This window comes from Xyrauchen texanus, chromosome 9, assembly GCF_025860055.1.
Source record: "Xyrauchen texanus isolate HMW12.3.18 chromosome 9, RBS_HiC_50CHRs, whole genome shotgun sequence".
In the NCBI taxonomy this organism is placed as follows: Eukaryota; Metazoa; Chordata; class Actinopteri; order Cypriniformes; family Catostomidae; genus Xyrauchen; species Xyrauchen texanus.
The window spans coordinates 34,498,849-34,513,189 of NC_068284.1; the positions used below are offsets into that span (position 1 = coordinate 34,498,849).

General features: G+C 38.2%; 1 protein-coding gene across 1 annotated transcript; it reads right to left on the bottom strand.

The window, feature by feature from the left end:
* Positions 1 to 5,864: 5,864 nt before the first annotated feature.
* On the bottom strand, positions 5,865 to 8,104 carry LOC127649010 (inhibitor of growth protein 5-like). Its single transcript, XM_052133894.1, has 8 exons — positions 7,995 to 8,104; positions 7,558 to 7,629; positions 7,206 to 7,372; positions 7,016 to 7,127; positions 6,789 to 6,882; positions 6,458 to 6,593; positions 6,255 to 6,316; positions 5,865 to 6,152 (listed from the first exon to the last, which is right to left on the bottom strand). Exons 1-8 carry the CDS (start codon positions 8,029 to 8,031, stop codon positions 6,113 to 6,115), a joined length of 720 nt encoding a protein of 239 aa, XP_051989854.1. The 5' UTR covers positions 8,032 to 8,104; the 3' UTR covers positions 5,865 to 6,112.
* Positions 8,105 to 14,341: the final 6,237 nt, after the last annotated feature.

The window sequence follows — 14,341 nt, forward strand, 5'->3', positions numbered from 1 at the left end:
ACGTGGCAGGAAGAGGTTCATGGCTTGGGTGGCTTTCTGGACTTCTGAAAAGCGGTCAACAATGCCACTCACCGCGGAGCCGAAGAGACCGGTCGGAGAGAGCGGTGCGTTGAGGAACGTGGAGCGCTCTGCTTCTCCCTAGGGCTTTGACTTTTGCCCAAAAATCATATTCGAAGTTCGTTTGTTTTTTAATATTAATATTCGTATATATTCGAATATTTATTAATAATATTTTGACCATTTAATGCCTTCAGTAAAACCTATTTTGGTATCAAATTTAAGTTGTATATGTTCTGTCCACCAGAGGGCAGTGTATCACTCAATGTCAATAGGCAAGCAATGATGTTTTCACAAGAAAAAACAAACTGTCACGATTGTTTTTATTTTATTTTTTATTATAATTTATCATCAGACCCTGGAATCACAAACAGTATGCACAGCAATATGTGAGCGTAACAGATTGTTTCGTTTACATGTTCTATCAGCCAGCCATTACTGACACATTGTTTAGCGATCTGACAGCAATTACCAATAGAACAAGGCACTTTGAGATGTAAATCGAACACTCGGGATGCATTCTCCTCCCCAATCTCGATCAATCATGTAGATTAGAACACTTCGAGATGCAGCACTATCCCCAACAATCAAACATTTAGCCTAGGCTAAATTAGAACTCGCCATTATGGGCTTTCTGGCTGGCCGTGGGAGAAACAAAAAAACAATCTGTGGCAACGGTTTTGCTATCCGTCCGCCCGTATATAAACTGTACTCACGAATTCTCAAACTGTTCCCTCGGTTTAACAAATCGTGCCCACAGAATCTAAACCGTACTCACGAGTTTCTAATCCGCGCTCTCAGATTTGGAAACCGTGCCTTCAGTTTTTGCAATCTGTATCCACAAATTCAAATCTGTCGCTCTATTTTGACGGGCATATGGGAGGCCTCGTGAAGGAGATAGCATGGAGTCGATTCTGACCTGCCTCGCCCCCGATCCCGACTCCTCTTCCAGCTTCCCAGGATGTAGTGTTAACAGGTGGGCTCTCATATTGCTGGTTGTTGCGTGGTAGGTTAGTTTGGTCCTACACACTTTACACACCACTTTGTCTTTGCTCGTGATGTTTCCCTTTTTTTGGAACCCAAAGTAGCACCACACGTTGCTTTTTAGATTTTCAGGAGTGTATATTTTGAACTCCTCAGGCATGTTTGTAGGCGCTGGCGCTGCCATTGTTTTTGTTTACAGAATAGGCGCACTTAGTAACCATGACGCTAACGTCACCTATGACGACGCTATGCTAACGGCCCAGATGTCCAATAATAGCCTTGTTAATGAACTGGCGATTCACAACTTCACCAGGCGTGAAAAAGCCTCGGAATTTTAATTGAAAACAATGTTTTAAGCAAACCCATTTACAAAAATAAATAAATGCACATAACATATTCGAATATTAAAGGCTGCCTATTATTCGTTCGAATATCTTTTTTTATATATATATTCGAATAACAAAGTTCGTAGTCAAAGCCCTACTTCTCCCATGTCGGCTAGCGTTAGCCACAGGTGTCTCTCGGTCACAGTCAGCGAGGCCATGCACTTCCCTAGAGCTTGGGCTGCAGCTTTGGTGGCGCGAAGGGCGAGGTCTGTCACGCTTCTTAGATCCTGGCCGAGAAAGGCGCGTTCCACGACTTTGCAAGCTCAGTGTGGAGTTCCGGCAGGAAGGGAGCGGCCCGGGCCGCGGGTGTTGCGCGGCAACAGCTCTGAAGAAAGCAGCCGTCGAGTCTGTTGGGAGCCTGCTCAGGGGGCGGTGACCACTCGAGCCCGAGGCGGTCGACGGCCTGTGTGAGGAGGCGTCTTAGTTCCCCTTCGACTCCGGCGCGGGTCCTGCTGGATTCCTGGGCCGAGGAGGAGGCGTGGGAGCCTGACCACTCCTCGCTGTCCGAAGCCATGATGGAACAGCCCTTATCCTCCGCCTCGTCCTCCGAGATGGCAGCAGTATGGCCGCTGGGCGGCAACTGCGCGTCCCGGGGCGGGAGGGTGAGAGCGATGCTCGAGGAGAGGCTCGGCGAGGCAGTCGCTTCTATCACCGGTTCTGGCAGCCTTTGGGAGCGGCGCTTTTCCTGCGCTGGCGAACGGAAGGCGCGCGGCGGCTTCGGTTCTGAGCGCCGAGTCGAGCCCGCATGGTCGACATCGGAAGCTCCTCGCAGAAGTCGCATCCACCTTCAGTGAGGGCGAGCTCTGCATGCCCCAGTCCCAGGCAGAGAGCGCCAGATGATGTGGCGGTCTCCGCGCTGAGAGGGGCGCGCATGAAGCGCCAAGTGGTGCGAGGCATCTTAAAAAGACGCTCGTTACTCTTTTGTGAAGTTCGTTAAGAACTAGCTTGCTCTAAAAAGGATACGTCGCCGGATGGCGTAGCTCGCAGGATGGCTGAAGGTGGCGGAGACGGCCGGCTTCTTCGGCGCTGTCCAAGCTTGCTAGATGCCCCTCGAACGGCGTTGCGGCTTCCAGTTCAGAGATCGCGAAGAGCTTCGCTGAAGAGATGAAAATCAGGGTTCCAGCCTACTGAACTACGCTTATATGCACTCTAGCCACGCCCATTTTGGCGGGCTTTGATGCAGTAAGTCGTGCGGACGCCTCTCATTGGACGCGAGTTCGCCCAAGTTCATCTATAGGCTGCAGCAGTTGCCGCAGAGCAACCAATGAGCTCGCTAGCTAGCCCGCTCAAGGTCTGCAGTTGCTGCACTGCGTTGACAAATGATACAAAATTAAGGATAATTTTTTTGGCTTCAATATCTCAGAAAAGATTAATCTTTCCCGTAGCGTAAGCTCGTTTCACACATACTCAGTTTGCATTGCGTATGCGGTGCATATTTTTTTCCGTACCCATGTTAACAGGTTAGAGCTTTTACACTGCACGCAGATGCAGTCCGTCGATCCGTTCCAGTTGCGGTGCATATACAGCAGTGCAGCGATGGTTTACGGACCGAGTCTATTTTTGCTGTGCTGCACCGCACTGAATTGAAGTGGTAGCGCATTGTTCACATTAAAATAGACATATATTGTCAAGAAAATGTAATAATTTCATCATATACGCATAATTACAGTTAATGTGTTCTACAGTTACTAAATTACAGGGTCAAGAAAAACAAAAAGTATGATTATAGTCCCAAAAGTTGTAAAATGCCATCATATATGATTTTTTTACCCTAAAAAAAAAGACAAAGTGAACCCAAATGCGTCTCATTCTTCTCCTTATTAGCAACAGATATAGCGCGATAGCTTTTCTTCGAACTACATGTAAAACAAAGAATCACAATGATTAAAATGAATTGTCATACTGTTTCAATGCCTTAAACAATCTCAAAGTTAACGTTTGGGTTTAAAATCAAAATTCCTTATACATTTTTGATTTTGTGGCACACAGAAACTGCGGATCAGTAGCGCACTGCAAACGCAGCATATGTGAAAGCACTATAGCGCGTGCTGCTCCTGTACCGCATACGCACTGCATACGGAGTATGTGTGAAACGGGCGTAAGAATTATAAACACAAAGCAGTATCATTTTCCTACAGTCGCCTATTTAAACTGCTGAGCATGGCTTTTATCAGAAAAGTACACGTAAATACACGTAATCAATGTAAAGGGCATTTTACATGAGTTGAGTCGTCAAGCGCCGATTCGCCCTCCAGAGTTGCAGAAAGCGTCACAAAGGCGTGATTTGACAAGTTTGCCACATAAAAAAGCGGGAGGTGCGCACGATAAACATTGAAAACATGTATTTGGAAGAGAGGGGGGAAAAAGCTAGCAGTTGCATTTATAGCAGAAAGTCATAAAAGGCCTCGTTTATGTTTCTATGCGTTTTCATGGTGAATTTAAATTAGTTCAATAACTGGGGTCTCTGATATTCGTAAACGATAAGGTAATATTTAATTAAAATAAATTACGATACATTCAATGTTTCTTTACAAATTTGGACAGTTTTTAAATATTTATAGTTGTTTAGTACTCTCAAAGACATTATTGGTGAAGTAAAAACGTGTGTGAAAAACACTTTGGTGTGACGTCACTTCATAGACTTCAACGTATTCTGCAGCGCTGACGCGAGTCACGTGAAAGACTCTTAACGTGTATTCATATCAGTCACTTTTGCACATTAACCATTGCTCTTCACAATCACAAAAGTGACCGATTATATGCTTTCAAAACGGCGAATTTCTCCAAAAGTTAAGGAGTTTGGATCCCTGAAAAAAATCTGTTTTCATGCATTTATTTCTTTTGTGGAATTTATCATTTTCCGCGGCACACCAGACAATCTTTCTGTGCCGCGGCAGAGTGGTTGGGAAACACTGGTTTAGCGGAACTATATACAGGAAGACAGACCACTGGCCTTTTGTATTTGCAGTTTCTATAAAAGGAAATACTGAGCAAGGCTTCCTGCACTAGTCTAGCTGCCCTCCTCTTTCTATGCTATTGGACAATCTAGGCATGTGTTTGTCCAGAGATGAGCAGCGATAGCTTCCTAACCACCCAATTCCTGCTCGTCATTCATAACACTAGTACAACATCCAAGTGACTTTGAGCAGGGCATATCACGTCATATTAAACAATAACGGACTTGTGGCTATAACTCATTATAAGGAAAACGTAGCAAGTATGCAGACTATGTTGTACATAGTAAGTAGAGAAACTAGATTTTGTTAAAGGCCCACGCTTTATATATTGCATATTCAAGATAGATATGCCATCTATATATCATTTACTTGAAATTCTACACTTCAATTTACAGCAAAGTAGAAATGAGACACTCACACATTTTGACAGAGTTGTTCATGAGGTATTTCACAAGCATTTATAAAAGCAATAGCCTAATATAAGAAAAAAGATACTGAAACTACAGTTAATGTACACATTAAGCCATTCTTAATGGAAACTAAGATTAACACTTTGCAATGTTGCATCTATGCAGTTGTAAGTAGTGACCTTACTACTAAATATTACCCATAGGGTTTGGTATTCTCAAGACAGATCAACGGAGATTATTTCCCATTCTTTTAAAGAAGAATCAAAAATTTAAAACATCCAGCAAACATTTAATCGGAGATGCGTTTCATATCAAAACAGCTCTGCATTATCAAAACAAGGTCCACGTGTTATAAAACACGAAAGCTCAATAAACATCTAACCTGGCCGAGCACATTTCAGGTTAAACTAGTTTAGCATGTTCAACTCACCAGAACTTCCGCAGATCTCTTCAAACTTTTAGCTCCGCCTTTTCACCCTGCTAAACAGATTTTTCTGCAAGTATAACAAGGATAACTCCCTGGAGAGTATGGTTTGGGAAGTCGTGTCGACGTGCCTGTAGGTTCTGTGGAGTAACTTCTCTTGAACCCGGGATCTGTGTGCTATGCATACGGGGGGGGGAAGCGGAACTGCCGACCCAGCCCAATCTTTGGACTTCACCAAGCGTTGACTTTTAAAATTGCCGTTTTTGTCTAGTATGCTGTTCATTTAAGAACTTGCAGGTGTATTCACATATAAAGCGAAATGTCAATTGTCCTTGGACGTTTTCTGCAAACTCAGACTACTACTCTGGATCTGCAAATAGGTTCCATGAGCCCTGGCGGCTCTGTTGCATGACGGGAAACGTAGTCCAGACTTCAGCAAAGGAAGTTGAGATGAAATGCTCTAAAAACTACATTTCCCTACCTCGGAGTCCAACTTTGCCAAAACACCTTTCATTCCTAACCGGGCTGAGAGGCGTGCTAACGGGTTTAAAGTTCTTTAAGTCAGACGTTAATTATTTAGCTAAAACTTATAAATAGACGTTTCAACAACGTAATTTGTCAGACGTGTAATAAAGATCCAAGTGTGCATCATTATAAATAAACTTTATTTTGAATTCAAATGTAAAGAGATCTGAGCTCTCTGCAGGAACCAAAAAAATAAAAAATATTTAACATTCTTCCTTGTCGTGACATTCCCAGTCATCTACTATATGCATAGCAATTCCACTGATACACAAAGATTATTGATTTTACCAAACACAAGATACATAGAACAGGTTGAAATTCCAGAAAGCAGCTGTATCTTTGATTCAGGATGCACTGTGGGAGTAGACTTTATTTTTTTCTCATATCTTGGGTGCATCGTGGGCAGTACCTATTAATGGAGAACATGAAACTTAACAAATGCAGTCTTTTATACAAAAGCAAGTCTGGGGGGTATATACATAAGAGGACACAGTGAGGGGAGTTGTCTTACCACTTTCCCTTTGGTTTAGTTGTTAGGCCGACACAAGCAAAGTGAAACCATTCTATTGGACACTGTAAGAAGAGAATAACCCCATTAATTCTTTAACATAACAATATCATGTAACATGACTTTCCCTATTATGTATCACAGTGTCAAGTCATTCCAAATGGACTGACAGTACAGTGAATTGGACAGATAAATATATTACTCACATCTGCATTGTCACATCCAATCATTTCTCCATAAGAAACTTGACTACACAAGCAGTATGTGGGTTCGTTAGGGTCCACAGGCATATCCAGGACATCTGATGGGTGCATGGAAAGGAGAGCTTCACTTATGCTGGGACTATGAAGAGTGCGTAAGAGAGAAAAGAAAAAGACAAAGCCATGTGGAAAGATGTCCTGATTTAATGGCTAATCATATGGTAGACCATGTTATTGCGATATGTTAAAATTATGAATAGAGTGAAATGTAAATAGTTTGTTTTATATATATATATATATAAAACATCTGTTAAATTTAACCATTTAATCCCAATACCTGTGCTTCTGTTTTTTGTGTTTGGGTGAGTCTTGATCGGATTCTTTCTTGTCTCGCCCATGGGATCCCTTCTTGTCTTTGGTATTCTTTTCCTCTGAAACAACAATTTAGTTGGTTCTTATCGTATGTGGCTTGAAACACAAATACAGCAAAAATGATTCATTGGGTGATTATTTTATTCACATGTGAATACACAAGCACACTTGTGTGCTCTGATCAACACTTACTTTGAGACAGCTTTTCATCAGAGCTGTCCAGGCTAATTGGATCCAGTTTCTCTTTCAGGTCATTCTCAAAGCGCGCTAGATCAGCATCCAACTGCCGAATATGTTTATCCACCTGGAGATACAAGCAGAATGTTTTACTTTATGTATTACCATAAAAGCAACTCAAAAACTTTAGGACTCTGCCACTCACCATTTCATATATCTGCATTGCAAGCTGAACTTTGTCATCGCTGTACTCTTTGCATTTGTTGTAGGCATTTTCAATCTTCTTCAAATGCTGGACACGTTCTTCAGATTCCAGACTCTTTACTTTTTCAATATACTCAGAAGCTAGTTCACCGATCTCTGCTTTTTTCTCTGTGAATAACAGCAAAAATGTAACGGTAGGTGATTGAAAAGATATGCCAGCTATTTGGAGCAGATGTGGAGATAATACAATAATGGCACAGCAGTTTACAAATCATATTTACAAATGCATTGTAATAACTCTTAAAATCTACAGTGCCACAATGTTTTTGTGATATTTATCTAAACACACATACCTTCAGTCCTATTATCCAAATCGCCCATCAATGAAAAGTTTCTCTGCAACTCGAAGGGAAGTCCCTCAATACCTGGAGGGTATTGGTTATATTTGGTAATAAATAACCTTTCAAACGCTCATTACTTCGATGGCTGGACGACAACAACACCACCACCACCACATAAATCTACTGCAGGAAGCCAACTGGCAAAGGCGTTTTAAGATATAAAAACATGATACAGGCACTCATTCATTTACAGCTCAGATTTGTATCGTACCTTTTACACATATAGCGCGAATAAGTATCCAACCCCATCGTGAACATAAACTTATCAATGTAGTTTATAAATTACTGCTCAACTTTCAAGTGCTAGAGGAATTGATCACATATACAACCTGACAGCGATCAAATTGATCCAACATCAGGTTTAAAAGAGTGTAGTTAAAATAACTTACTGTCTAGATAATGTTCTAAATAAATTCCTTTAGCCATTTTAGTGGTATGGGCTTTTTTTACTGCAAACGTGCACGATGGTGAGATTTATTTAGCCCGCGCCGGATTTCCCTGATCAAGTTATAGGATCTTTATGTAAAATGACCAACCTAAAAACTCTAAAGTCAAGACGTAAGACTACCAATATGGTTTATATATCATGTGTATCCTGTTACATCTTCATCTTTGGTAAATGTATTGACAACTTGCTCTACATCGCCATCTGCTGCAATGGTGTCTATTTTTGTTTGGGTTTTAGTAGCTTCTTCGTCTTCTATGGAAGCGCTGGATACGAATTTTGGTATGTATTATACATTTTTTAAAGTATAATTTATCGATAGGAATAGTAGGTTTTCAATTGGAGCATTACACATATCTATAACATTTACATTTAATGTGACAAGACAAACTATTTACTTCACCTTTTGCCCATTTTAAACGAATACAATTGAATGCTGCCATTCATGTGTGAAACCAAATGATGGTTTGGAGGTGATGGCATTGACAGCAGGAAACAATTTCAGCAGTTTAAATTTCAGTTTAATAATATTGTTTGTATAGGCCCATACCTCAACATTCCACTTGGTATAATTTCATAATGGCTGACTGGAACATGGTTTTACCCACTCTTATAGCATGGTTTCTTGGTTTGTAATCTGTTTATATATATATATATATATATATATAAACATTAGAAATGAACCAATTCAGACTTTGTGGACCACCATAATTAAATAGCTTTAGAAAGTCTGCTGTCTGCAACAGAATATCTGTTTCAGTCGACGCTTTATTCCTAACCAATTGGGCAACATTACTGATTAAACACCTAGAATTGTTGTGGTTATTGTCTATGAGTTTGCTAAAATATGCTGATCTGGCAGCTTTTAGTGCCTGTGTTTAGTTACAGACACTGTGAAAAACCTCTAATTTAGTTTTCTTCCACTTTCTCTCAATTTTCCAAGCTGCTCTCTTGAGAGCATAAGTGTGATCATTGTACCATGGTGCAAGGCTATTTTCTTTAATTCACTATCAAGAGTGCTAGAGAACACTGTATTATAATTTCTGTTATTACATCAAGTTCTTCTAGACTTTTTGGCTTACTGATTATGTGAGACAATTCTGAAAGATTATTAGTGAAGCTATCTTTAGAGATCGAAATTTATTTTCTACCTGAACGATATTGTGTAGATTGAGTAACATTAGCTGATCACAACAAACAAGAGATGAGGTAATGTTCTAAGATTTCATCACTCTGCGGTGGAATTTCTATAGTATCAACATCAAATCCATATGACTGAATTAAATCTGATTATGACAATGAGTTGGTCCTGTCACATTTTGTCTGACTCCAAGAGACAAACCAAGGATTTAAATAAATGCTATGTGTAATTTTCATTATCAATGTGACTAAGTCACCAACAAATAAAGCTCTATCTACATAGATCTAGATCTGATAGAAAATGTGCAAATTCACCAAGGAAACTAGAGTAAGGCCTGGGTGATCTATATATTGTAGTAAGGGCAAAAGACATTTTTTAAAAAAATCTTACTGTGGGTTTTTTGATGCATTGTTTCAAAAGAGCCATACCACAAATGAATAATTTTTTTTGAAAAAATATAATTTTTTAATAATAAAAAAGTGTGTTAATTGGTATAATCAATAACAGGGAAATTAGAGATGATAAAATAATGTATAATTATGCTTAGCCTTTTTAAAGATCAACATTTGCAGAGCAATTCTTTAGGTAGAACATTCCACCAGACACAAACTTCAGACAACTGTGCATCATTTATGAGAATGAGAATACAACTATTTCTGGGCTTAAAAGATACAAGAACTAAATTATTGTGGAACATTGTATCTCAAAAGGAGGACAATGTGGCCCCCCCATGTGCTACTTAAAGAAATAATTTACACAAAATTGACAATTCTCGTATCATTTACTCACCCTCATGCCATCTGTCTATGACTTTCTTTCTTCAGAACACAAATTAAGAATTTTAGAAGAATATTTCAGCTCTGTAGATCCATACAAAGTAAGTGAAGGGGTGCCAACATTTTGACACACCAAAAAGCACAAAAAAGCAGCATAAAAGTAATACATACAACTCCAGTGGTTTAATCCATGACTTCAGAAATTATATGACAGGTGTGGGTGAGAAACAGATCAATATTTAAATCAATTTTTGCTTGAAAGTCTTCGCTCTGCCCAGTAGGTGGCGATATGCATGAAGAATGTGAATCACAAAAAACACATGAAGAAAGTAAAAGTTAAAGTGGAGGTCTACTGAACAGGGAGGAGAATTAGAAAAAGGGAATTCAATATTGATATGTTTCTCACCACATCTTTCATATCGCTTCTGAAGACATGGATTAAACCACTGGAGGCACATGGATTAGACTACTTGTATGCTGATTTATGTGATTTGTGGAGCTTCAATAATTTAGCACCGATTCACTTTCATTGTATGGACCTAAAGAGCTGAGATATACTTCTAAAAACCTTAATTTGTGTTCTGCAGAAGAAAGAAATTCATACACATCCAGGATGGCATGAGGGTGAGTAAATGATTGATGAAATGTCATTTTTGTGTGGTGAATTTTTCCTTTTTAAGCACGATGTAGACCTTGTACTTAACAACTTTCAAAGGGCCAAGGAATGCAAACACAGAGCACTTACAAAAGGGGGCACCAGACCGTAAACAGATAAGTAGAAATAGATACATAGATGGATTTAGATGAATACATGTGTAAAACAAATAGCACAACAGCTCATTTACTAACAAACCCATATATATATATATATATATTTTAAAAGATCATGACAAATGGAACATTAATGTAGTAAAACAGATACAATCTTTGATAACAATCAAAATACAATAATTATTTATTAGTGTCATTTCTTCAGATCTACTATTCCTTTCAAATTTAGATCAATTAATATACCTGTAATGATGCAGATATAAAAAGGGAAGGGGGATACATGAGTAAATTGCTTTATATTAAGCCAATACACAATTAAATAACATGTCTAGATTCCACAACTTTATGGGACAAGCAAGACATAATAAATACATTTGAAAATGTGTAGAATTGCAACATACAGGTGCAATTTGTAGTAGTCTTTTCTAATTATAAATATGCTGAGGACAACCTCTATAAATTAAGCTCCTCCTGTTCGAGTTCTGATGTATCACAGAGATGGAGAAACAGGAAAAGGCTCAGAAATGAGCCACTGCATTTTGCAGAACGGACCACAAAATGGCGGCGCGATATTCAGAAAAGGACAGCGAACAACTTTTTGATCATCCATTATAAATCCATTATCTGCTAGATGCCAAAATTGAGGAGGAAATAGATTTTATGCTAAATAATGCATAATAATATAAATAAATGTTATGTTGTGCTAATATGATTTATTGTTTACTGCATGATTAAGCGCAAAAAGTGTAGAACAAAAAGAAAGCGCGGGGCACCGTTTCTGCCAATTCTCCCTGGCTATACTTGCATTTAATCTAAACGCAAACATTATGATAATTCTCAGTTATTTTAGTAGAATAGGCCTAACTGTTAACTGAGCTGCTTTAGTTCGTGTTATTGTCATTTTACATATTGCAGTGCAATGAACAAAGCGAACACACATCATTGTGTAATTACTTCAAATACGATTGTGAATTGTGTTTAAATATATGTAATTAAATAATAATTGTATTTATAACCCCAGTGAGCAAGACAAGGCGTCTGTGGCAAGGAACACAAAACTACAGAAAATGTTGGTTAATGGAGAAAAATAACCTTGGGAGAAACCAGGCTCACTGTAGTGGCCAGTTCCCCTCTGACTAACATCATTAATATAATGCCAATATTACTTATGTATAGTGCAAGTCATGGTTTAAAATGATTAAACTAAGCCAGTGTTAATGGACAGTGTTTAAACAAAGATTTTGTATGAACTGTAAGATTAATGACTAATGTCTTTGAAGTCCATCCTATATTAACTGCAGAAGTTCACATAGATGTAATTGTCTTTTGTTATTTGACTAATGAAGGGTTTTGTTGGCAATTGATAGTCTATGTATTCCATTTCAAGAGTGTATTCCATCAATAGACCGAGGTGATGCAGGCAGAGATCAGTGAGGTGCATCGCAGTTCAACCTGGCCGGTAATTTCTTTGTGGTCCATCCTAAATCCAAGGTTCAGACAATGGGATATGAAGTATCCCATGTCTTATGGCTGGAGTTGGCATCAGTTCATCCTCTGAAGTCCATCATAATCGACTGAAGTGATGTATGGCTGGCACCGGCTGCATTTAGTCATCATCGCTCAGAGACACGTAGCAGTGGAGTACAACACAAAGCAGGAATGGAGCTGGATCCAGCCGGTTCTGGTGACCTCAGGATAGGAGTCCCGAGGTTGAGACAGGGAAACAAATAAAAAGATGGAAGCATAGATGCCATTCAATTTATTGCAGAGTTATAAATCATGATCAATGTTTCTGGTTCCAGCAGACCTAACTAAAGCAGCCTAATTGTGTGTTGGAGGATAAATTAGGTGTATGCCTGGCTAAATAGATGAGTCTTTAGTCTAGACTTAAACTGAGGGAGTGTGTCTGCATCTCGAACTGTGTTAGGGAGACTATTCCATAGTTTAGGAGCCAAATAGGAAAAGAATTTACCTCCTTTTGTGGATTTTGATATTCTAGATATGCCAGAATGTTGAGATCGTAATGAACATGATGAAATATGGTGTGGTAGAAGGTCACTTAAGTACTGCGTAGCTAGACCATTCAAAGCTTTGTATGTAGTTAACAGAATTTTTTTAAATAATCGAAATTCAGAGTTAACACACTGGCTGCTGCATTTTGAATTTACAGTGGAAGTGAATGGGAGTAAAACTTTTGCTAAGTAAATTTCTATGTATTATGCATTGCTATATACGATCAGAGGTGGCAGTGGGTAGCACTGCGCCTCATAACAAGAAGGTCACCAGTTTGAGTCTCGACCTAACCTGGGCCTTTCTGTGTGCTGTTGGCATATTAAATCTAAGAAGATTGAATGTGATGCTTCTACTTTTCCACTAGAGGTTGATAGTGTGTTGACATGAAGAGGTTCAGTTATTGTAATGTGTGAACATTACATTCTAAGACTGTAAAAATATTTTCAAGACTGCAGGAGCCATTTAAAGAATCTGAGAATCTGAGTGTTACAACAAATAGGCTATATAAGAATACAATTTTCATTTTATATTATCTGCTTGCACATTTTACACTATTATGATTATTCTATGTCTTCTTAATGTCTTCTGGTCCACAATGAACATTGAATTACACGGACATTAGCACCTAATTGCAAATGTGCAATTTAACATTAAATATTGTATAACTATTTACACTTCTGGTTAGATGCTAAATAAACTTCAACGCCTACTAGGTCCTTGTACTCTGCATAATGTGGATAAAGTTGAATCTATTATAATCTACATTTTATTGAAACAACTCATCAATACTATAGATTTAAAGTTTTACATCATATCTTATGAATAATGTCAATGAGAGATATTTAGATATCTTATTGCTGAATAAAACGATTCTTGAAAATGTTCAACAACTATGAATAACGTAATAAAGATCAAGAAATTCCTACGATTTTCTTTCTCGTGAATTTGATTTATTTTTTACTTGTTATTTAATTTAATTGTTTTTACATTTTTATATCTTTATTTAATATCTAAAAATGTATCAAAATCCAACTGTACTGTTGAATGTGTAGAAAAAAAAATCTAAACATTTACAAATACTGAAAGAAAGAAAAAATTATAATAAAAAAATGGTACTGTTATCATTAAGATCTACTACAGGAGTAGAAATATATGATAATTCTGTAGCCGAGGGAGGAGTCAAGAAAACTCTTTAACCAGAGATTCTTTTTTAAGTGCTGTTTTTCATTGGATTATTAACAATCTCTCTTTCAAAAATTTGAGGAGGGGGTGGAAATGTGATCTGGATTTTTGATGATAATAAATGTATTTTTAGTTATTTAACAAGAAACATGAACATACACTGGATAAAGCCAATTGCCATTGTCTTCATATATTTTTGAGCTTGACGTTAAATGAATGACATGTTAAATTACCTTTGAAATGTTAAAATATTGTTCAAAATTCTATTCTACAGGATTAGGAACACAGGATAGCATCCAAAAGAATACCAGATTTCAATCCAGATTTTTTTAAATTATTATTAAAACTATTTTCTGTTTTATGTCATTTGATCATTGCTTTGTTTTAATGATGTCAACATCTGGGAAT

Excerpts from the sequence above, each read along its gene's own strand:
- LOC127649010 (XM_052133894.1), bottom strand. The coding sequence starts at position 8,031 with ATGGCTAAAGGAATTTATTTAGAACATTATCTAGACA. Across the intron at positions 6,883-7,015 it reads TGATGAAAAGCTGTCTCAAA|AGGAAAAGAATACCAAAGAC; the intron begins GTAAGTGTTGAT and ends TTGTTGTTTCAG. Across the intron at positions 6,594-6,788 it reads CACAAAAAACAGAAGCACAG|TCCCAGCATAAGTGAAGCTC; the intron begins GTATTGGGATTA and ends CACTCTTCATAG.